At 39.5% G+C, this 23,499-nt stretch overlaps 1 protein-coding gene across 4 annotated transcripts in view; it reads left to right on the forward strand.

Annotated features, from left to right (window-relative positions):
* The window catches only part of DOCK11 (dedicator of cytokinesis 11), a 207,467-nt gene that overhangs the window by 82,579 nt on the left and 101,389 nt on the right, over positions 1-23,499 (forward strand). For all 4 annotated transcript variants that reach the window (XM_058291219.2, XM_058291220.1, XM_058291221.1 and 1 more), the window contains exons 13-16: positions 2,034-2,156; positions 3,506-3,588; positions 6,237-6,359; positions 6,508-6,584. In XM_058291219.2, coding sequence (XP_058147202.1) covers positions 2,034-2,156; positions 3,506-3,588; positions 6,237-6,359; positions 6,508-6,584 — 406 coding nt within the window. The remainder of the gene's footprint in view (positions 1-2,033; positions 2,157-3,505; positions 3,589-6,236; positions 6,360-6,507; positions 6,585-23,499) is intronic.

A 23,499-nucleotide genomic window follows, 5' to 3' on the forward strand; every position in this document is an offset into this window, starting at 1 on the left:
GAATAAAGCAGCTCACATTGTAAAGAGACCTATTTTTCTTTAAAAAAATTATTTTTTCTGATTATAAAAATAAACACATACTTATGTAGAAAATCCAAGCAATTCAGAAAGTATAAAAAAGGTAAAAATCACCACCACCCATAGACAATAGCTGTTAATATTTTGGTGAACATCTTCCTAGTGTTCTCTACATATAAAAGATATATATATATTTTCTGTGCTCTCATAAGATTATATCATTTATGCTGTTTTATAGCTCCTTTGTTTATTTACCAATGTCACGTTTATCATCCTAGATCAATATCTATTGATCTTTTATCTATGTTCAAATATTTTAAAATTATACTCACTTCTGGCATTCATGTGGGGGAAATGTCTAGAGTACTGGGAATGGGGAATGGTAAGTGCTTAGTAAATGTTAGCTATAGTAATAATCAGCATTACTATTCTAATCCAGCCTTATCCATGTGGGATGTTGGATGTATGGACCCCAAGGCTGAGAGGAAATATAGCATATCTTTTGTTGTCTAAAAGCCCTAGTTTCTATCCTCTCCACCCACTGAACTTCACTCACTCTCTGAACTTCAGTTTCTTAATCTGAAAAAAATACATATAGTAGTGCCTGCATTTGAAGGTTTCTACGAAGACTCAATGAGATAATGCGTGAAAAGCATCCCTCATAGTTATGAGGCAATTAGTTAAGCAAAAGATTGCACTCCAGGTACAGTGTTCAGCATACGTTCTGCAGGAGCAGCTCAGGCAGTCTGTCTGCCCCATGTCACAGTTCCTATGGCATGTTCTTGGCAGTACCAGAGGCCATATTCTGTGACCTTGAGGCACTTTGATGGGCCATTCTAGTATTAACCAGGTACCTAATATGCATTATTTAATCTATAGAAGTTTCTGAATGGCTATTACCATCTCCATTTCATAAATGAGACTTAGGTTGTGACTTGCCTCAACTCATACGTGGTGGAGCCAGAGTTTGAACCCAGGAAGTTTGACTCATGAGCAGTTTTTTACCACTTTGTTTCATGCTTGCTGCTTGGGGATTCAAAGCTGAATCAGCAATTATCCAGGATCATTGCAAACTACTTGACTTCGGAGGAATGATTTAGTCTCTTATAGTTCTATTCTGCCTCTGGAACAAATGAGGTAATATGTCTGAAACTCTTTGAAAATTGGAAAGCACTGTATTAACACAGTTGGTAGTATACCAAGTAGAAAAATAAAACTTGGCAGATTCCCACTGATGGATTTTTTCCACTCAAATCAAGTGGCATGGTGTGTCTTTAAACAACAGACATGATGAACTAACAGGGTTTTTAGAGGATATTGTATTTGGAAGGAGTCTAACTGGACGGGGATGACATGATTGTTCCACATACATTCAAGGAAATTTTCTGTAACTTTGGTTGCATTGGCTTCAGTACCCTTAAATGAAGTGTGTAAGGACAAAAGGAGTTGTAGATTTTCTGTTTCTTCCTTGACAGTGAAAGTAACAGAGCTCTTTAACTGCAACAGAAAAATATTTTCTATTGGGTGATTTAGTTTTAATGTTATGGCGAAGCAGTAAAGTGTTTTCTTCCTTCTTAGTTGCAATTAATATTAATTAAAGGTGAGTGAATTGCTCTGGAGTTACATGCAGCTGCTTTTAAAAATGCATAGCCAGCTCCACTTGAAATGCACACTATTTCTGTATATGCCAACTAAGGCAAACAATGCATTGTAGTGATTAGGCTAAAGAGTGCTCCTTATAAGCAGCCAAGCAGAAGAGGCTAAACTGCAATGGTGACACCTGCACTTTGGAGACACATACGTGTAAAGTTGTTGACATAATCCAGGTGGAAGGGACATTGGGGGCTTTGAAAACTGTATGAAAGGAGCTGTTATTTATATACTTCTAGGGTCTTAGACATGATCCTGTGTTGAAGATCGACATTCCATACTAAACATTCTCCTAGGAATCGTTGACCAAATAACTTTGCACATGGTTAAATAAAAAAGTCTAATGGAAGAATTTTTTTTTCCAGGGAATTTTCTCAGTGACGAATCCACATCCAGAAATTTTTTTAGTTGCCCGAATTGAAAAGGTGTTACAGGGAAACATTACACACTGTGCAGAACCCTACATCAAAAATTCAGACCCATTGAAGGTATTTATACAGATCATTTCTGAACATTTCAGCTTATGTAGAACTTGCCTTTTAAATGGCATTGTCAGTGGCCCCTCTAGGAAAAAAAAACCTTATATGAGCATGCTATTTATTCTGAAATACTGTATATTACACAAGTGTACATACTAAAGCTTGAACATGTCATTTTCCCCTTTCATTTATGTTCTGTTTACATGACAACTTGATTTCTGCTTGGTCATCAAAATAAGAGCTAAAGGCTTAATTGGCACTGGATCGTCAGCAGTAGTCAAGTCCAACCCCATGTACAACCTTAGAAAGTCAGAGCTGGAAGGGTGGTTCCCAAATGCTAGTCCATACCCAGATCTACTCCTGTCCAGGGTGAAATGAGCAAATAGACGAAGACAGTGTTCCATGAAGCTAAATGTATTTAGTTAGAAGGGCTGCCTTTTTTCTAATATTTTTGTTCTTCCTGCTCTTTAAATGAAATGTTGGCATACTAAGTAGTAAGGTAATTTTTTAATTGTTTTGTTTTGTCGAATGTCCTTAAGTGATAGAATTAAAAGTTGACAACCCTACATCAATCATCCAAACTTCTGGATCATCAAATCCAAACATTTAGAAGCAATTGTTCTAATCCTATCCTTTCATTTTATAAATGAGAAGACTGAGGCCTGGAGAGGGAGAATTGTGGCAAAGCTCATTAGCAGCACTCTGGCTACTGTGTATTTATGAAGTTTTGATCCGTTATGCATGGAATTTACTTGTGTATCCAAGTAATGTCTTAATGATATAGATAAAAGCCTCCAGCATCCTGTATCCCTAGGGATGAGCATCCAGCCAGCATTTCACAGTCTGTTTAGATACCATATGCAGTTTATCATTTTTGTCATATCTCAGTGCCTGTGTGAACAGCAGCTCTGGCCTGCACTTGACTAATTGCATTGACTCCTGGTTAGTTGTTCCCTATCTTGAGAGTAAAAAAAGGTCAACTGTATCCAGAACTAACTTCTCCTAAGAATATTGAGTGTCTGCCTGGTGTGTGAAAGGAAATACACGTTAAAACTGCATAAAATTTCCTAATAAAGGTCGGTGGCAACAAACGGGTCCTTCAACCGATTTGCCTGTCTCCTGATATATTGGCAAAGTCTCTATTAATGAGAAAATAATACAAAGACTTTAAGAAAAGCTTTGGTCTTGGAAAGTAGGTAGTCGTTGCATGTTGTGTTTCTTTTGTGGCTATTTTATTTTTCTTTCCCCTAGAATTTTGGTGTTTTATATCAGTAAGATGGGGAAATTACTTTTTCTGTGTGTGGGTCCATGGCAGTTTGAACTAATATGTGAACCTATTTTCTTATTTCTGACCTTAGATAGCCCAGAAGGTGCACAGGACAGCTAAGCAAGTATGTAGCCGGCTTGGACAATACAGAATGCCTTTTGCTTGGGCTGCCAGGTTTGTACAAATATAATCCTGACTCTTCTGTTCATGCTCATATGTGAAGTTGGGGGCTGTTTCCCTGACCAGCATGTCAGCAGTGTTTCTGGCAGGCCAGTTGTATCTTGGGACATTTGGGATGTAAGAATTCTTTCTCATACTATTTGCTGTGCATCAAAGACCCTCTCATGACGTGGGGGCATTTTCAGGACTTGGAGTTGTCCTGGGTGATACTGCAGGGACAGATACTGGACACTGTGTGTCCTGCCATGGCCCACTGGGTGGACTGGGGGAGAATGTAAACTACAATGTAAACCACTATCCATGTGGTGCAGCAGTGCTCCAAAATGTATTCATCAAATGCAATGAGTGTCCAATGATGATGAAAGAGGTTGTTGATGTGGAAGGAGTGGGGTGAGGGGGTGGGGGTATATGGGGACCTCTTACATTTTTTGAATGTAACATTTAAATAAAAATAGAGGAAAAAAAAAGACCCTCTCATTTCTTCATATGTCTTGCTTTGGGGAAATTTTCTTTGACTTGGGCTACTTACCTGACCTACACCACTTAATTTTGTTGCATTTTAAAGCAGAGCTTATTTGCTAAAGTGTTGGAATTTTCCCCCAGATAACTAGAGATAGTAGTGAATAATTTCAACATGCCCCCTATTTCAGTTGGCTGGGATTATGCCTTGAGAAACTATCAGAGAATAATTCTGGAAAATATATTGAAAATTAGAAGGCAAAGAATAAAAACAGTCACTAAGTCCAAGTATGTAAATAATTAATAGATTTTCTTGCTTCCTGATGACAAATTCAGTGAACCCTTCGGGGGTGGTGTGTAAGGAAGCGTGTATTATATATATCTTATGGTAGGTTATGCTGTTTTGTCTAAATCTTGGAAACCTATATTCAGAGCCGACTGAAAATGAGTGTTTTGCTTTGAAGTACAGGTTCCCCGGCTTGTTTGTAGGTACAGCCTGTACAACTCACTGGAACTTTTGTGGAAAGGGCAGTATGATCTGAATAATCCAATCAATTAAGTTCAGTGGGTTCTGGGGAGTACCATAAGAGTAGGAAATTCTGAGTTAATTAACTCTTCTGTCTGTCGCTATTTATAATCATTTCACTTTTTGGAAATTCTCAAAAGGCTTTGTATGTAAGTAGATGAGAAGGTATATTATCCTTGTTTTGCAGACCAGTAAAAAAGATAACGAAGGGTAGATGAATGGCAAAACGTAGTAATGGAGGTTGGTATATTTAGGCATTATAGAAGGTGTTAACAGCACTTGTGAACATAAGCAAACTTTGTGATGTTCCTGTTTGGAAAAAATCATTTGCTGTTGCTGCTATTGTGGTTGTTATTAATAATTATTAAGTGCTAACTCTGAACCAGGCTCTGGCTTGAGTGCTTTATGTGGCTACTATTATCCCCATCTTGGAGATGAGGCAGTTAAAGCCCAGAAGTTTAAAAAAAAACCCTTTCCCAAGGTCACATAGTGCAATGGAGCTCAGGGATCAGAACCTGCTTCACCTGCCTTCAAAGCCCACTCTAGACAACTGTGCTATACTCTCCCCCCATCTGGCCATGGCAGTGGCTGCTTGATGCCATTTTTGCCAGTAGAAAACTTCATTTTAAAGTATTCCAAGTAGATGCTTTGCTTCCCAGTTCTAATGAGGAATTATGCTATTTTTTCCTTTCTGAATTGTTTTGGTTGTCTGCAGTAGCAGGAACCCACTCTGAAGGCTTGGCTGGGGTATGTAAAAGATGCACAGTAAACTCCTGTTTACTGAAAATAATAGGATGTATGCTTAGAAACAGTAATGATGGTTAATGCCTATAAACACATCTTCAGAGACTCTTCCAGAGGAAATTATTTTTCTGGCTTCAGCTGTTTGCTATATGCTGGGCACTTGTACATTACTCGCCATTTTAGCAGTAAACTAGCTGCTTGAAATTGGGGAAGGGAAGGGGGAGGGAATAATTCAACTTCTTGTTTGAAACTCTACATATAAAACTTCCCTAAAGATATAATTTGTCTTTTTTAGGAATGACTTAAATTTGATAAAATTTTACATGTTCCGTTGGGTGTAATCATGGCCCCAATCAAGATACAAAACATTTCTATTCTCCCAGAAAGTTTCTTCAACCACCTATCCAGTCAGCCATCCCACCCCAACCCCACATATCTACCAATTTGATTATTATTGTGGATTTCTTTTATTTATTTTAATTTCATAAAAATGGAATCCTATGGTACTAACTCTTTGTGTTTGGCTTCTTAGGTTTAGTGTGTTTTTGAGATTCAGCCATATTGTTGTTGTATGTATCACTGGCTTGTTTTGAGTAGTATTCATTGTATGAATATTTGTTTATCCATTCCCTTGTTGATGGACATCTAGGTTATTTCCAGTTTTGAACAATAACAAATACATCTGCTATGAACATTCATGTATAAGTCTTCTGTGAACATAGGCTTTCATTTCTCTTGGGTACAAGTCTAGGAGTGGAATTGCTGTGTCTTAGTATAGGTGTATGCTTATTTCATGAGAAACTGCCAAATTATTTTCTAAAGTGGTTTCAGCATTTTACATTCCCACAAGCACGAATTTTATTTTAACTTATCAATATTTGAGTTTTTTTTAACCTTTCTGTTACTCTTTTAGACCCATTTTCAAAGATATTCAAGGCTCTCTGGATCTGGAAGGGAGATTTTCTCCTTTGTATAAACAAGACAGTAGCAAACTTTCTAATGAAGATATTCTGAAGTTGCTCTCGGAATATAAGAAGTAAGTAGGGTTACTGCAGTAAATGAATTAAAAGTTTATTAAAATGATGAGAAACCATATGCTTAAAATTTTAAGTTTGGACATAGGGTAATCAATGGTTTTAGTAGTCATAATTTTTAAATCTAAGATATTCTTATTTTATACCTAGGCCAGAGAAGACCAAATTGCAGATTATTCCTGGGCAGCTGAACATAACAGTAGAATGTGTTCCCATGGATTTATCAAGTAAGAACTCACATATTGGAAATAAACCTTAAGCGTTATGTCTGAATCTCATGTTATCTCTTCAATCTTTTTAAAGTTTTTAAATTAAAGTCTTTTTTTTATTAGAGCAATTGTAAGTTTATAGAAAAATCATGCAGAAAGTGCAGTTCCCATATTCTATCCCCACACACAATTTCCCCTCTTATTAACATTTTGCAGTAGTGTGGTGCTTTTGTTACGTTTGATGAAACGTTATTATATTATTAACTATGGTTCATAGTTTACATTAGGGTTGATCCTCTGTGTTGTACAGTTCTATTCTGGTGACATTTATCTTTTTATTGAGATTTATAATGGTGATGGTTATGAGTAGGGAGATACTTGACTAAATTGGTTTTATCAGATGCTGGTTCATGTAAAATATATGATGTTGTGCCTCAGCTCTGCCTTTTGCCTTGAGAAAGTTTCTACTTCTGTTATCAACTGAGGAATCACAAAGGACAGTAATTTCTTTTCTTGTCTAAGGGCAAGAGTCTAAAATTCTTGGAGAAAAATGGACAAAAGACACAAAAGTAAACTTGCAAGGAATAAAATATCATGACTTATAAACATATGAAAAAATGTTCCATCTTATAGTCCCAGTGATGCAAATTAAAGTTAGATGCTTTTGCTCATTTGTCAAATTTACAAAAACATCTAAATTGAAACTCCCTAATGCTGGCTAGGTTTCAGCCTAGCACCATCACGCATTATGAGTAGTAGTTTGGCAGTAGATACCCACGGATGTCCATAACAATTCCATAGATGTCCATAACAATTTTGAGATTCTCTCTTTCCATTCATTCCTCCACTGAATAAAAATGGGAGTAAATATTTGAGTACCTACTAAGTGTTTTAAAGTTTAGATGGAGCAATAGACAATAAACAAGAAGCAGATAGGGGACAGACTTGGCCCAGTGGTTAGGGCGTCCATCTACCACATGGGAGGTCCACAGTTCAAACTCCAGGCCTCCTTGACCCCTGTGGAGCTGGCCCGTGCTCAGTGCTGATGCGCTCAAGGAGTACTGTGCCACACGGTGTCCCCCACGTAGGGGAGCCCCACGCACAAGACGTACGCCCCTTAAGGAGAGCCGCCCAGTGCGAAACAAAGTGCAGCCTGCCCAGGAATGGCGCCGCAGACACAGAGAACTGATGCAGCAAGCTGACACAACTAAAAAGAGACACAGATTCCCGTGCCGCTGACAACAACGGAAGCGGACAAAAAAAAAACCATGCAGCAAATGGACACAGAGAACAGACAACTGGGGGGGGGCGGGGGGAGAAGGGGGAGAAGGGGAGAGAAATAAATAATATTAATAAAAGAAGCAAATAAATGAGTAATTTCAGCTCGTGGTGGGGGTAGGCTGCTTTAGGAATGGCCCTAGAAAGGGCTCTCTAAGCTCAGGGACTGATGGGGGAGAAGGAGCCAGTATGCAGTTGTTGTGACATTCCAGCCTGTGGTCCCTGCATGTGTAAACAGTTAAAGGATTGCAGTAACTGGGTGAGCACTAGTGGGCATTGCCACCCCAAGGTCCTAAGGATGGAGGAATAAAATATGGATTAGAGTGGATTTACTGGTATTCTACTTTCGAATTATTGTGACTCTAGCAATGGAAGAAATTATGTCATTGATGTGGAGATAATTGCCATGGGAGTTGCTGAAGGCAGAGTGAGGGAAGAAGAGATGTGATATGGGGGCACTTTCAGGACTTGGAGTTGTCCTGAATGATATTGAAGGCACAGATGCAGGACATTATATATCCTGCCATAACCCACTGAATGTACTGGGAAAGAGTGTAAACTACAATGTAAAGTATAACCCATGCTGTGTGGCAGTGCTCCAAAATGTATTCATCAAATGCAATGAATGTGCTACAATAATGAAAAAGGTTGTTGATGTGGGAGGAGTGGGGGTGTGTGGGGAGTGGGACATATGGGAACCTCTCATATTTTTTATTGTTTTTTAAAATTTATTTTTAATTTATTTCTCTCTCCCCCCCCCCGTTGTCTGTTCTCTGTGTCAATTTGCTGCGTCTTGTTCCTTTGTCCGCTTCTGTTGTTGTCAGCAGCACAGGAATCTGTGTTTCTTTTTGTTGCGCCATTTTGTTGTGTCAATTCTCCGTGTGTGCGGCACCACTCCTGGGCAGGCTACATTTTCTTTCGCACCGGGCAGCTCTCCTTACGGGGCGCACTTCTTGCGCGTGGGGCTCCCCTACGCGGGGGACACCCCTGCGTGGCAGGGCACTCCTTGTGCGCATCAGCACTGCACATGGGCCAATTTCACACGGGTCAAGGAGGCCTGGAGTTTGAACTTGGGACCTCCCTTCAATATCATTCAGGACAACTCCAAGTCCTGAAAGTTCCCCCATATCAAATCTCTTCTTCCCTCACTCTGCCTTCAGCAACTCCCATGGCAATTATCTCCACATCAATGACATAATTTCTTCCATTGCTAGAGTCAAAATAATTCGAAAGTAGAATACCAGTAAATCCACTCTAATCCATATTTTATTCCTCCATCCTTAGGACCCTGGGGCGGCAATGCCCACTAGTGCTCACCCAGTTACTGAAATCCTTTGGGCCAAGTCTGCTTTCCACTCTCATGTTTTTTAATGTAGCATTTTGTGTTATCTATGTATCCTTTAAAAATAAAAAAAATACATTAAAAAACAATCCTATAGGATTTCTTGGCACCCTAGCTGACCCAGCCCTCATCTTCTATTCATGGAACTGGCATGTGCTGTCCGTGGAGGTCCCTGCTGCCAATTTCAGAGGGAGCAGAAGAACCTTCTTGCACATACTGGGATTGTGTATGTCTGCCCATCTGGTGGCAGCTCTCAATGGACTGAACCAGGACATTTGCTGCAGGCTTCCCATTCTGGAATTTACCCTGTATATAGAAGGCCATCCACAGAATGCTGTGGGAAAACACTCTAGTTGCTGCTGCCTGGGGCAAGGGATTGATGGATGGGAACATATATAACCTGTACCATGAGTAAACTATTTGCTAGTTAAGAGGGGACATTTGTATTCATGTAAATGGGGGAATTTCTAGGGCCACACATACTTACTTATGACAAACCTCATGTGCAGAAAGCATCAGGGAGGCCAAATTCAAAACTCCCTCAGACTAATTTGTAAAGATGGGGAAAGGTGTCTTTTTCCTTTTTTTTTTTCTTTTTTGTTAGAGGCTGTCAGACAAGTAAATTCTCTATCATGATACTAGCTGGGTACAAGCTTCAGAATCAGATGCCTCAGAGTACAAATTCCAGTGAAAACACATTAAAATATCAAATGTCCACATTTTAGCAAAAGATTACAAAACAGACAAAGAAAAAACAGTGACCCATGCAACAGAGATTAAATCACTAGAAAGCATCAATGAAGAGGAGCAGACTTGGGATATTCCAGTAAATGACTTTTAAAGTAGTCCTAAATATTCTCAAAGAGCTAAAGGAAAACATAGACAACAAACTAAAGGGCTTTAGGAAAAAAGGTAAATGAACGTAAAGAAAATTCAACAGAGAAACTAGGAAGAATAGCCAAAAAGTGCTGAAGAATACAGTAATACAAATAAAATTTCCCAAGAGGGGTTCAGTAGCAGATTGGACCTGGCAGAAGAAAGATTCAGTGAACCTGAAGATAAGACAATTCATATGATTCATGTTCAGCAGAAAGAAAAAGGCATGAAGGAAAGCAAACCTCTTATATGTCGGTTGAGCCCTGAATCTCAACAGAGTCGCAACACCTAGTCTTCAGTTTATCAGACTACCCAGGACAACTAACAAAAGGATGATGATGGATAACATCTATCCCCAAAAAGCCAGTATTTATAACTGCAAGCAAGACAGTTCCATCCATCTGCACCATGGGATCTAAGCCCCCTTTCAATCAGAAAGAGAGTGGGCATCACCATCCTGAAATCCTCAAGATTGAGGAATGAACAAACATAAGGGGGGAATGCAACTATGGATTAAAGTAGACATTATTGTTCTAGTAATGAAAGAACTTGTATCATTGATATAAAGCAGTGGTTACCAGAGGTTCTGAGGGGAGGGAGAGAGAATATGTGTAACATGGGGCATATTTTTCGACATTGGAGTTATTCTGAATGACATTGCAATGACAGTTATAGGCCATTATACATTTTGTCAAAATGTATAAAAATGTGTGGTGCAAAGTGTAAGCTACAAGGTAAAATATTCACCGTGGTTAGTAGAAATGTTTCAATATGTGTTTATCAATTTTAACAAATGTACCACACTAATGAAAGATGTTGTTAATGGGGGAAAGTGGGGGAGATGGTGTGGTATATGGGAATCCCCTATATTTTTGATGTATCATTTATGTAATCTAAAGCTTTAAAATTTTCAAAATGGATATAGTCTGAGAAGCCTGTGAGACACCATCATCAAGCGTACTAATATACAGATTGTGAGAATCCCAGAAGGACAAGAATGAGAGAATGGGGCAGAGAGAATATTCAAGGAAATAAAGGCTCAAAGCTACCCGAACCGAAAGAAAGATATGAATACACACATTCAAGAACCTCAACAAACTCAAAACAGCATGAAGCCAAATAGATCCACACCAAGACACATAATGAATGCCAAAGATTCTGAACTTTCAAAATTTCTGAATTCTGAAATTTTTAAAAAAGATTTATTTTTTATTTATCCCCCCTCCCCCCGTGGTCTGCTGTCTGTGTCCATTCACTGTGTGTTCTTCTGTGTCTGCTTGCATTCTTGACAGCGGCACCGGGAATCTGTATCTCTTTATGTTGAGTCATCTTGCTGCGTCAGCTCTTTGTGTGCAGTGCCACTCTTGGACCTGCTGCGCTTTTTTCACACGGGGCAGCTTTCCTTATTGGAACACACGCCTTGCATGTGGGACTCCCCTATGTGAGCGACACCCCTGTGTGGCATGGCACTCCTTGTGTGCGTCAGCACTGCACGTGGGCCAGCTCACCACACGGGTCAGGAGGCCCTGGGTTTGAACCTTGGACCTCTTTATGGTAGGCAGATGCTCTCTCAGTTGAGCCAAATGTGCTTCCTTGAATTCTGAAATTTTTAAGAGGGAATCAACAGGCTGTGAATAAGAGAGCCTCAATAAGATTGTCAGTTTCTCATAGGAGATCATGGATGCAGTAAGGCATTAGATAACATTTAAATTGCTGAAAACACAAAATTGCTAACCAAGAATTTTATATGTGGCAAAACTATCTTTTAAAAACGAGGGAGAGGGAAGCAGATTTGGCTCAACAGAGCATCGGTCTACTATATGGGAGGTATGAGGTGGTCCACGTGCAGTGCTGACGTGTGCAAGGAGTGCCGTGCCACACCTGGGCATCCGCCGTGTAGGGGAACCCTACGTGCAAGGTGTGCACCCCGTAAGGAGAGCCACCCCACATGAAAAAAACGTGCAGACTGCCCAGGAGTGGTGCCACACACACAGAGCTGACACAGTAATATGATGCAACAAAAAGAGACAGATTCCTGGTGCCGCTGATAAGAATGCAAGCGGACACAGAAGAACACACAGCAACTGGACACAGAGAGCAGACAACAGGGGGAGTGGGGGAAGTGGAGAAATATAAATTAAAAAATAAAAAATAAAAAAAAGTAAATAAATAAAAATGAGGGAGAGAGTCCAGTCAAGTAAATGGTGATATAAGAAGCTCCAGGGTGCTGTTCCATCTCAAAATTGTTGAACAACCAGAAAAAACTGGTGGAACCATCTTACTCAAAACTCCGGTAAATAGTAACAGGAGGAATGTCGAATCAAGAAAATGCAGCTTTAAAAACTGTAGAAGATTGTGACACTCTTGCTAGCCTCTCCCCCAACCCTCCCTGGGGTTATGCAGAGCCAGCTTGCCCTGTTGAGGAGGGAGTAGAGTAACCCTTATGTATGTAGTTGGGAGTTTTTATCGATGCCAGTCTATCAGTTAGAAGCCTGAATGATTTAACCAGTTAATTAATCTCTGGCTTGCCATCTGATCACTCACCCTGCAGTCAGGAGCAGTGCAGACACCGAAGGTGATGTAAGAAACAATTAAGTCGAAGTAGCCTGGGCACAGAATTATCTACTTTAAGAAATACAGTAGAATACCCTGGAGAGGCAGGGGAGTCTATTTCATAGGGAGTAGAGGGGGCATTAGAACTCAATTCCTAAGGCCACGAGTAGGCACAAGCCCAGGATAAGATGCAGGCTTATAAAAGATGGAGAGGACCCTGCACTTCACATTCACCACAGGATGATTTTCATAGGAAGGCTAAAGTCTGAAAGAGAGCACCAGCTAATGCAGAGCCAATTTGCAGAGACGGGAAAGGTGGTTTTTGTTTTTGTTGTTTTTTTTCGTGCCAGACATTCAGGGAAATCTGTCATATCACTACATGGTTACACTCTTAAGGAACATTGAGCTCAGGGGTAAATCAAAGAGTTAACACTTTATTAATGTACAGTGTGCAATAAAAGATTACAAGACAGACAGGAAATGGTGACACGTTCAAAGAAACAATATGAAAATCCAGAAGCAATCAATGAAGAAAACCAGACTTTGGACATACTAGACAAAGACTTAAAAAAACAAAGATCTTCAGTATGCTCAGGATATAAAAGAAAAGATGTAGAAAGAACTAAAGGACATCAGGTAAACAATGAAAGTACAATATGAAAATCTCAATGAAGAGACAGAAATTTTAAAAGGGAACCAAACAACTGGAGTTCATGATCAAAATAACTGAAATGAAAAATACATAGAGGGTTACAACAGCAGATTGGAACTGGGAGAAGAAAGATTCAGTGAATTTGAACATAAGACACTTGAAATGAGTCAGGCTGAAAAGCAGAAAGAAAAAAAGAATGAAAAAGAAAATTGAACAGATCCTGAGAGAACTGTGGGACACCATCAAGTGTACCAATATAGCCATTATAGGAATCCCAGAAGAAGAAAAAAGGGGCAGAAGTACTATTCAAAGAAATAATGGCAGAAAATGTCCCAAATTTAACAAAAGTCATGAATATGCACATTCAAGAACACCAGTGAACCTCAAACAGAATAAATTCTAGAGAACCATGCCCAGACACCTAGTAATCAAACTGCCAAATGCCAACTACAAGGAGAAAGTTCTGGAAGCTGTAAGAGAGAAGTCATGTGATAAGTACAAGGGTGTCCCATTAAGATGAAGTGTCATTTTCTCATTATTAAGCACAGAGGGCAGAAGGCAGTGGAATGAAATATATAAAGAGCTGAAAGAAAATAATTACCAAGAATTTCTTATTGGCTGAGACTTCCAAAAGGAGGGAGAGCTTGAGACATTCCCAGATAAACAAAACTGGGGGAGTTCATCACCACAAGATTCCCATCCCCCCATTTTAGTTTGCTACAGGCTGCCAATGCAATATACCAGAAATGGGTTGGCTTTTATAATGGAAATGTATCAGGTTAAAAGCTTAGAGTTTTGAGGTGGAGGAAGTGACCAAATCAAGGCATCATCAAGAGGGGCTGTCTCACCAAGTTGCAGCTGTGGGCAGTCAGGCACATGGAAATAGCATCTAAAGGTGCTTACTCTTAGAGCACAGCTGTGGTGTTCAGGCACATGGGAGGGCGTAATGGTGCTCTGCTGGTCTCTGCTTTCTCCTCCAGGCTTACTTTCTCCTTGAGCTCAGCTGGGAATGATCAGGCATATGACCCATCTCTCCCCTCTCCTCCAGCTCCATATCTTCCAGCCTTTGGGGGGTGGGATGGGCTCTCTTTCCGTGCCTCTGTGTTCTGCTGATTCCAGCCTCCATCCTCTGGAACCTCTCTCTCAGTTTCTTAGGGTTTCTCCGCCTCTGCAGTTTTTTTTTTCCTGTGTGTCTGCAGCTCTTTAGTCCTTCATTTATAAAGGAATCTAGTTAAGAGGATTTAGGATCCACCTTTGGTCCATGCAATATAATCAAAGGCCCTTAATTGAAGTGATCTGACCAAAAGTGATCTAATCAAAAGGTCCCATCTACAATGGGTTTACAGACACAGGAATGGGTTAGCTTTTGTACAGGATTTTCTGGGGTCTGCAGAAATCTCAAGCCAGCAACCCCCTACAAGCAGTACCAAAGGGAGTTATGCAGACTGAAAGGAAAGAACACTAGACAGTGGATCGAAGCTGCATTATGAAAGACCTCCAGTAAAGGTAACCATTTGGTAATTATAAATTCCAGTACTATTGTGTCTTAGTTTGCCACAGGGCTGCTCATAGAAAGTATAAAAAATGTGTTGGCTTTTATTAAGGGGATTTATTTTGGGTAAAATCTTAAAATTCTGAGGCTGTGAAAGGTCTAATTTAAGGCACTATCAGAAATGCTGTCTCACCAAAGTCAGCTACTGGTGATCACATGGTGATCAGACATGGTCTGCCAGCCTCTGTCTACTTTCTCCTTGAACTCAGCTGTTGCTGATCAGTCATCTCTCTCTGATCCTTGGCTCCTTGAGTTCAGCTGTGGGTAAACCTGGAGTCCTTTCTCTCAAATGGCCAGATCGAATAAGGCAGAGCTCCCTTTCCCTGTGTGTGTGAGTGTGTCTCTGTGTCTCTGTTTATATCAGACCTAGCAAGAGAATGGAGACTCAGCCTGACATAATCCAACCAAAAGCACTCGTAAGTGATCTAAAGTGATTCCAATTCAATCAAAGGATACCATACTCACAGAAATAGATTAGTTTAAGAACATAATCTTTTTCTGGGATTCACAAAACTCAAACTGTCACATACTGTATTTTTTTTATGTACCTCCACTTTTTACTACTTATAGGTTCTAAAATGCAAATGCATAAAAAGTTACAAACCTATGGTTTTGGAATGCAGTGTATAAAGGTAATTGGTAACAAGTGCGATACAAAGGTGGGGCATGGAGTGGTATAGGTACAGTGTATGTGTATGCTATTGATATTAAGTTGGTGTCAAATATAATTGTTACAGATTTAGGATGTTAAATTTAATCCCCATCATTACCACAAAGAAAATATCTGAAAAATAGATGTAGAAGGAAGTGAGAAGGGACTTAAAGTGGCATACTACACAAGAAGAAATAAATATAAAGGAAGGATTGATGGATGAATTGAGTGACAAAAAGGTATAAGACTTACAAAGGCTAAATATCAAAATGGCTGAAGAAATTTCTGCATTATCAGTAGTTAAATGGATTAAACCCTCTAATCAAAAGGCAGAGATTGGCAGAACGGATTAAAAAAAAACATAATGCAACTATATGCTGTTTACACAAGCCTCACCTTAAAATCAAAGACATGGTATATTGAAAGTGAAAGGATGCAGAAAATATATAACATGCAGATAGATAGTAACCAAGAGAGAGCTGGAGTAGCTGTGCTAATATCAGGTAAAATATGCTTTTATGAAACACAGTAGATTGAAATACATAAAACTGTTATAAGGGACAAAGATAGATGGTCATTATATACTGGTAAAGGGGTAACTTTTAAATATATGTGCACCTAATGGCAGACCCATACCCAGGTGTATAAGGATGGCTCAACATAAAATCAATTAATATATATAATACATCACATTTAATCAAACAGGGGAAAAACCACACGATCATTTCAGTTAACAAAGCAAAGGCATGTGACAAAATTTAGCATTCATTCTTGACGAAAACCACTCAAGGGCACTAGGAATAAAAGGAAACTTCCTCAATGTGATAACTTGCATATGTAAAAAATCCCACAGCTAACATCATGCAGAATAGCAAGACTGAAAACTTTCCCCCTAAGATCAGAAACAAGACAAGTTTCCTGCTTTCATCACTGTTATTCACCCTTGTACTGGAAGTCCTAGCCAGGGTAATTAGCTAAAAAAATAGAAAAAGCATCCAAATTGAAAAGGAAAAAGTAAAACTGTCCCTATTCACAGGTGATATATAGAAAATCCTGAAGAATCTACAGAAGAAAAAAACTATTAGCGCTAATAAATTCAACAAAGTGGTGGTTAGAAGATCAACACCCAAAAATCAGTAGTGTGTGTATACACTATATCAGCAGTGTTCCTCTACACTAGTAATTAATCTGAAGAAGAAATTTAAAAACTCCATTTACAGTAGTAACTAAAGGAGTTAAATATTTGGGAATAAATTTAACCAAGGACATAAAGGACCTATACATGAAAAACTACAAATACTTACTTAAGAAATTAAAACTCTAAATAAATGGGAAGTTATTCTGTGCTCATGATTAGAAGACTTAATATCATGATTGAATACACAGATTCATTGCAATTCCAATCAAAATTCCAACAGCCTTCTTTGCAGAAATGGACTAGCCAATCATGAAACTTTAAATGGTAAGGATATGGGCCCTGAATAGCCAAAACTATCTTGAAGAAGCATGAAGTTGGAGGAAACACACTTCTCTTTTTTTTATAAGATTGTATTTATTTATTTATTTATTTCCACACACACACACACACACACACACACACACACACACCCAGTTGTCTGTTCTCTGTCTGTTCATTCGCTGCATGTTCTTTTGTCCACTTCTGTTGTTATCAGCGGCATGGGAATCTGTGTTTCCTTTTGTTGCGTCATCCTGCTGCGTCAGCTCTCCGTGTGTGCGGCACCATTCCTGGGCAGGCTGAACTTTCTTTCGCGCTGGGCAGCTCTCGTTATGGGGCACACTCCTTGCGTATGGGGCTGTCCTACGCGGGGGGCACCCCTGCGTGGCACCACACTCCATGCGTGCATCAGCACTACGCGTGGGCCAGCTCCACACAGGTCAAGGAGGCCCTGGGGTTTGAACCGTGGACCTCCCATGTGGTAGGCAGACACCCTATTCATTGGGCCAAGTCCGCTTCCTCCAATTTTAAAATGTATTACAAATCTACAGTAATCAAAATAACATGATACTGTCACAAAGACAGTCATACTGACAGATGGAATCAAATCGAGAGTTCAGAAGTAAACCCTCATATCTATGGACAGTTGATTTTGTCAAGAATGCCCAGACCACCGAATTGGGAAAGAAGAGTCTCTTCAATAAATGGTATTGAGAAACCTGGAAATCCATATACAAAAGAATAAAGATGGACCCCTACCTCATACCACATACCAAAAATAACTGAAAATAATCAAAGACCTAAATATAAGATCCTAAAGTATAAAAATCCGAGAAGAAAACATAGGGAAGCATCTTCAGGGCCTTGTACTAAGCAGTGGTTCCTTAGGCTTTACACCAAAAACATGAGCAACAAAAGAAAAAAATAGATAAATGGGACTTCATCAAAATTAAAAACTTCTCTCCATCAAAGGAATTAATCATGAAAGTAAAAAGAAAACCTACAGAATGAGAGAAAAGAGGAAACCCCATATCTAAGTGTTTAATACCCATAGTACAAAGAATCCAACAAGCAATAACAAAAAGAAAAACCACTTAATTAAATCAGCCGAAGACTTGAGTAGGCATTTCCTCCAAGAATATATACAAATGGCCAAAAAACACATGAAAAGATATTCAACATCATTAACCTTTAGGGAAATGCAAATCAAAACGAGGTACCTTTTACCCACCAATAGAATGGCTACTATTTAAAAAGGAAAATATGTTGTTTTTTGTTTTTTCAGTTAGGCCAGTATAAAGAATGAGTTGGGAAATGGGGGGAAAGAACAGAGCTTACTGAGAAGTGAACCTGTTGGCCATGTTGTGACTCATTTCCTCCTTTCCCTGTGTTAACCTGCCTCCACTTCACCCTCAGAGTTCACACCCTATTTTTAAGGGGGTGCTGAGGGGCAATGGGTGTTCTTCTGTAGTTACTTCCTGCTGGGAAGTAGTCTCTGCCCAACAGGGCATTAACCTCTCTGGCTATTTTGTTGAGGTCGAGGAAATCTACACATAACAAAGGCGTTGATTCTGTAAGAATAAACGTAATTAGAATTTTGCAGGTACATGGTCCCACTAAAAGGATGAAGAAGATGATGGTAAGCAGGCTCAAAAAAGGGGACCAGCTATGACATACTGGACCATGAGAGTGAGAAAAGCCAGGTGCCTTCAGAGGCTACATCCTCCCAAAGTTGATGGGAAACAGCATTCTTCCTTGAGTTCTTTTTGCTGTTGGTTACCTCTAGGGAGAGATTGTGCTAGGCCTGCTGGGATTGGTATAAATTTCCAACAGCAGTGGTTATGCCTAGGACAGCTAGGAGAGGTATGAGGAGAGGCATTGCCCCGGACAGACAGGATAGGCAGCAAGACAGTCATATGGCAAGCAAAATAAAGACAGTATTTAAGAGTATTTATAGGCACATTATTAACTACCTGGAAAATGAATTAAGTTTACTAGGACTTTTAACATGTTCACTATATCTGTGCAAATGATCTAGGATAGAAAAGACATCATTAAAATCATTAGACATATAGGTATAGTACTTAATATGGAAGGAACAAGTTCCTCTTTGAGCTACAATTAATAGATCTAAGCTCCAGGTTTGCAGTACCTTACGTGTTATCTCTCCATGGATGCAGGCCATAATGCCATTTGTGTTAAAGTTCTACTCACAATACTCTGGTAATCGTTGCTCCACTTGGTGTGTCCTTCACATGGCCGGCAACCTGCAGCACCATTGATCCTAGAGAGAGACTAGGAAGGCAAGGCTCCAGTGTTTTACTGGCCTGGTGCATAGTGCTCTTCAGCAGTATGAAACAGAGCCATTCTGGAGGCAATGTCCTTGTACATCTGGCCATATCAAGCCATTGCTGGCTGCTGCAGGAATCTGAAACTGCAGTGTACTGTCCACTTCAGAAGCATTATTAATTAGAAACCTAAATTGATTTTAATAACAAAAACTAACTTCATAACAGGGAAACCTGTCAGAGGCTACCTCAATCTATGTGTTAAAGTGATGGTAAGGAAAGATAATCTTGGTTCCATTGGGAATCTTCAGTTTTCATAAAATAATTGAGAAAGTAGTTTTTCCTGTACTGCTAATGTAAAATACCTATAATTAATGTCATCATGGTAAAGGTGTAGAATTACAAAGCAAAGCACAGGGGAAGTGCCTGTGGTTCAAGCAATTGATCTCCTCTTTACATATGGAGGACCCTGGTTCGATCACTGGAAGCTCCTAGTGAAAAAGGAAAAATAGGCCCCTGAATGGTGGAGAGGTACACCAAAAAGACAATGACACAACCAGAAAGGGGGAGGCAGGGAAGTAAAGTACAAAAAGTTAAGCCCATTTGATAGATTATACATTGCATTGCAAGTATTTAGAAAGTGTGTAAAGATTAAGAGATAGACTTCGGTATTGTCAAACTCTCATGTACATTCACATCAGGCCTTCAGTATACTGCATATTGTTTCTCCATTTGGGTTATTGGCTAAGTTGGTCACTTACCCCTAAAACAATAAAAGTACTACATCTCTGAACATGCTCCTGAAGTGAATGGAAAATAAGGTTTTGGAGAGGATGTGGAGAAATAGGAACACACTTTCATAGTAGGTAGGAATGTAAAATAGTGTGTTTGCTGTGGAAAAGTTAGGTGGTTCCTTAGGAAGTTAAGTGTAGAATTACCATATGATACTGCAATTCCACTTCTAGGTATATACCAAAAAGAATTAAAAGGGACTCAAGCAGTTATTTGCACACTGAAGTTCATAGTGACATTATTCACAATTACCAAAAGATGGAAGCCATCCAGGTGTCCATCAACTGATGAATGGATAAAGAAAATGTGGCATATACATACGATGGGATATTAATCACCTGTATAAAGGAATGAAGTCCTAATACATGTGACAACATAGATGAAACTTGAAGGCATCACGTTGTGTGAAATAACCCAGACACAAAAGGACCAATATTATATGATCTCAGTGATTTGAAATAATTAGAGTGAACAAATTCTTATAAACTAGAATACAGGGAACCAGAGGACAAGGTAGGGGTAGAGAATATGGGGTTTATGCTTAATGGGTATAGAGTTTCTGTTTGGAGTGATGGAAAAGTTTTGCTAATGGATGGTGATAGTGATAGCACAGCATTGTGACTATAACTAAACCACTGAATTACATATTTAAATGTGATTTAAAAGGGGAAATTTTAGGTTACATATACATCTCTGGAATAAAATTTGAAAAAACAAAACTATACACATATAGTGAACTCTAATGTAAACTGGTCTGTAGTTACTAGTGTGATTATTATAATGTCTCATCAGTTTTAACTAAGGTACCATATTAATGCAAGGTATTATTAATAGGAAAATTATGTTGTGAGGGAGTATATGAGAACTCTATATTTTATGCATGATTTTTCTGTAAATCTAGTTTCTCCAAGAAAAAAAGAGGGGTCACTTAAGATATTCCCAGATAAACAAAAGCTGAGGGAGTTCATCACCACTAGACTGGCCCTACAAGCAGTGTTACAGGTAGTTCTTCAGGTTGAAAAGAGAGGACACTAGAGAATAGGTTGAAGTTGCATGAAGAAATAAAATTCTTTGGTAAAGTTAATGACATGGATAAATGTAATTGCCAGTACTGTCGTATTTTGAGTCTCAAATTCCACTTTATAAAAAAAAAGATTTACTTTATTATTTTTCTTTCTCTATTCCCCCCTCCCCCAGATGGTTCTCTTGTCTGTTTGCTCATTGTTTGCTTGCCTTCTCCAGGAGGCACTGGGAACTGAACCTAGGACCTCCCACATGGGAGGCGAGTGCTCAGTGGCCTGAGCCACATCCGCTTCCGGCAGGCTATGGCATCTGCTGGCTTGTGGCATCTGCTCGTTTGCTGCGGGTGTAGTGTCTAGCTGGTTGTGGCAGGTGCACCATCTGCTCGTCTTCTTTAGGAGGCTCTGAGACCTGAACCGGGGACCTCCCCTATGGTAGGTGGGTGCCCAACTGTTGAGCCACATCCGCTTCCCTGAAATTCCACTTTTTACTTCCTACAGAATCTCAAGGCAAATGCATAAAATGTAAAAAATGATCAGTTGTTTTGGATCCATAATGTATAAATGTGTGGTTTGTGACAAGAACGCCATAAAGGTGGGTGGACAGAGGGGGAGTAGGAACATAGTGTGCGTATACTATTGAAGTGAGATTTGTATCAAAGCAAATAAGATGGTTAAAGATTTAAGGTGTTAGATTTAAGCCCATGTTAAACACAAAAAACAATATACAGAAACTCAGAGACAGAAAGTAGAATACAGTCTATTAGGGGGAGGAAGTGGAGTCAAATACATAATGCGTACAGGTTTTCCATTTAGGGTGAAGAGAAAGTTCTAGTAATGGATGGTGGTGAGGGTGCTGCAACATTGTGAATGTGATTTTTTTTTTTTTTTTTTTAAAGATTTATTTATTTATTTAATTTCCCCCCCCCCCTCCCCTGGTTGTCTGTTCTTGGTGTCTGTTTGCTGCGTCTTGTTTCTTTGTCTGCTTCTGTTGTCGTCAGCGGCACGGGAAGTGTGGGCGGCGCCATTCCTGGGCAGGCTGCTCTTTCTTTTCACGCTGTGCGGCTCTCCTCACGGGCGCACTCCTTGCGCGTGGGGCTCTCACACGGGGGACACCCTTGCGTGGCACGGCACTCCTTGCGCGCATCAGCACTGTGCATGGCCAGCTCCACACGGGTCAAGGAGGCCCGGGGTTTGAACCGCGGACCTCCCATATGGTAGACGGACGCCCTAACCACTGGGCCAAAGTCCATTTCCCGTGAATGTGATTAATACCACACTGAGTCTTATGCTTGGGAGAAGTTGTGATGGGAAGATTTATGTTGTATATATGTTTCTACAATTTAAAATGAAAGAGTAAAGAGACAGTGACAACTAAATGCAATACATGGTCATGGACATGATCTAATAATAGAAGAGAAAAGCCCCAAGATGACATTATTGGGTCACATGAAAATTAAGAATATAGACTATAAGCTTTATTTATATCAGTGTTAAATTTCTTGAACTTCATAACTGCACTTAAGGTGATTACGCAAGTGAACATCCTTGTTCATAGGAAATGTACATGGGAGTATTGTGTGTTCAAGGAGTTATGATATGTGCAACCTGCTGTCGAATGTTCAGAAGTTAGATAGGTAGATGGATAGATGTGCAGATTAACGGCAGATGGACGGAAGGAATGCCTGGTAAATGGACTGACGAACGTTTGGGTAGAAATAATGATGTAGCAAATGTGGCAAAATATTAAACTTGGTGAATCTGGGTATTTGGGAGAGATGAGGGTATTTTGGGCTTTTCTGTATGGGGTTTGCAACTGCTCTGTAAACGTGAAATGATTTCAAAATAAAAAGTAAAGAAAAAGACCTGGAGTTGGGAGCAAGCTTGGTATGTTTGGCAGGGCTGTAGGGAAACCAGTATGGCTGTAGTTTAGTATGTGATAGGAATTGTAGAGATAGGGGTTGAGTTAAGAGAAGTCAGAAGGATGCAGGGGATTGTGTAAGAGCATGGAAACTCTTTTAGATTAGATTTTATTCTAAATTCAATGAGAAGTCATGAAAAGATTGTCAGCAGGGGAGTGGCATCTAATTTACATTTTAAAACTTCTCAGAGTAAATCTTTAAGGATTTTTTTTCCTTAAAGAAATAATTTGAAATGAAGACAGGAGTTTATGCATAAAGATATTCATTCTTTACAGTGCTATTTATATTGGGGGAAATTTGGAAAAAACCAAAGGGTCTGATACTATGTGGTTAAGCCAATTATGGTACGCAGATACCATGAAACATAATTCAGCGTTGAAACTGATATTTACATAGTCCATGGAATAAGATATCAGATAAAATACGCAAAGAACCCGGATAAAGTTCTATGCATGGTGGGATTTTTTTTGTTATTACATAAAGTATGCATAGAATGTTAAGAAAGTTATTTCTAGGTATCGGAATGATAGATCGTTTGCTGCATGCCTCCA

The sequence above is a fragment of the Dasypus novemcinctus genome, chromosome X, assembly GCF_030445035.2.
Source record: "Dasypus novemcinctus isolate mDasNov1 chromosome X, mDasNov1.1.hap2, whole genome shotgun sequence".
Lineage (NCBI taxonomy): Eukaryota > Metazoa > Chordata > Mammalia > Cingulata > Dasypodidae > Dasypus > Dasypus novemcinctus.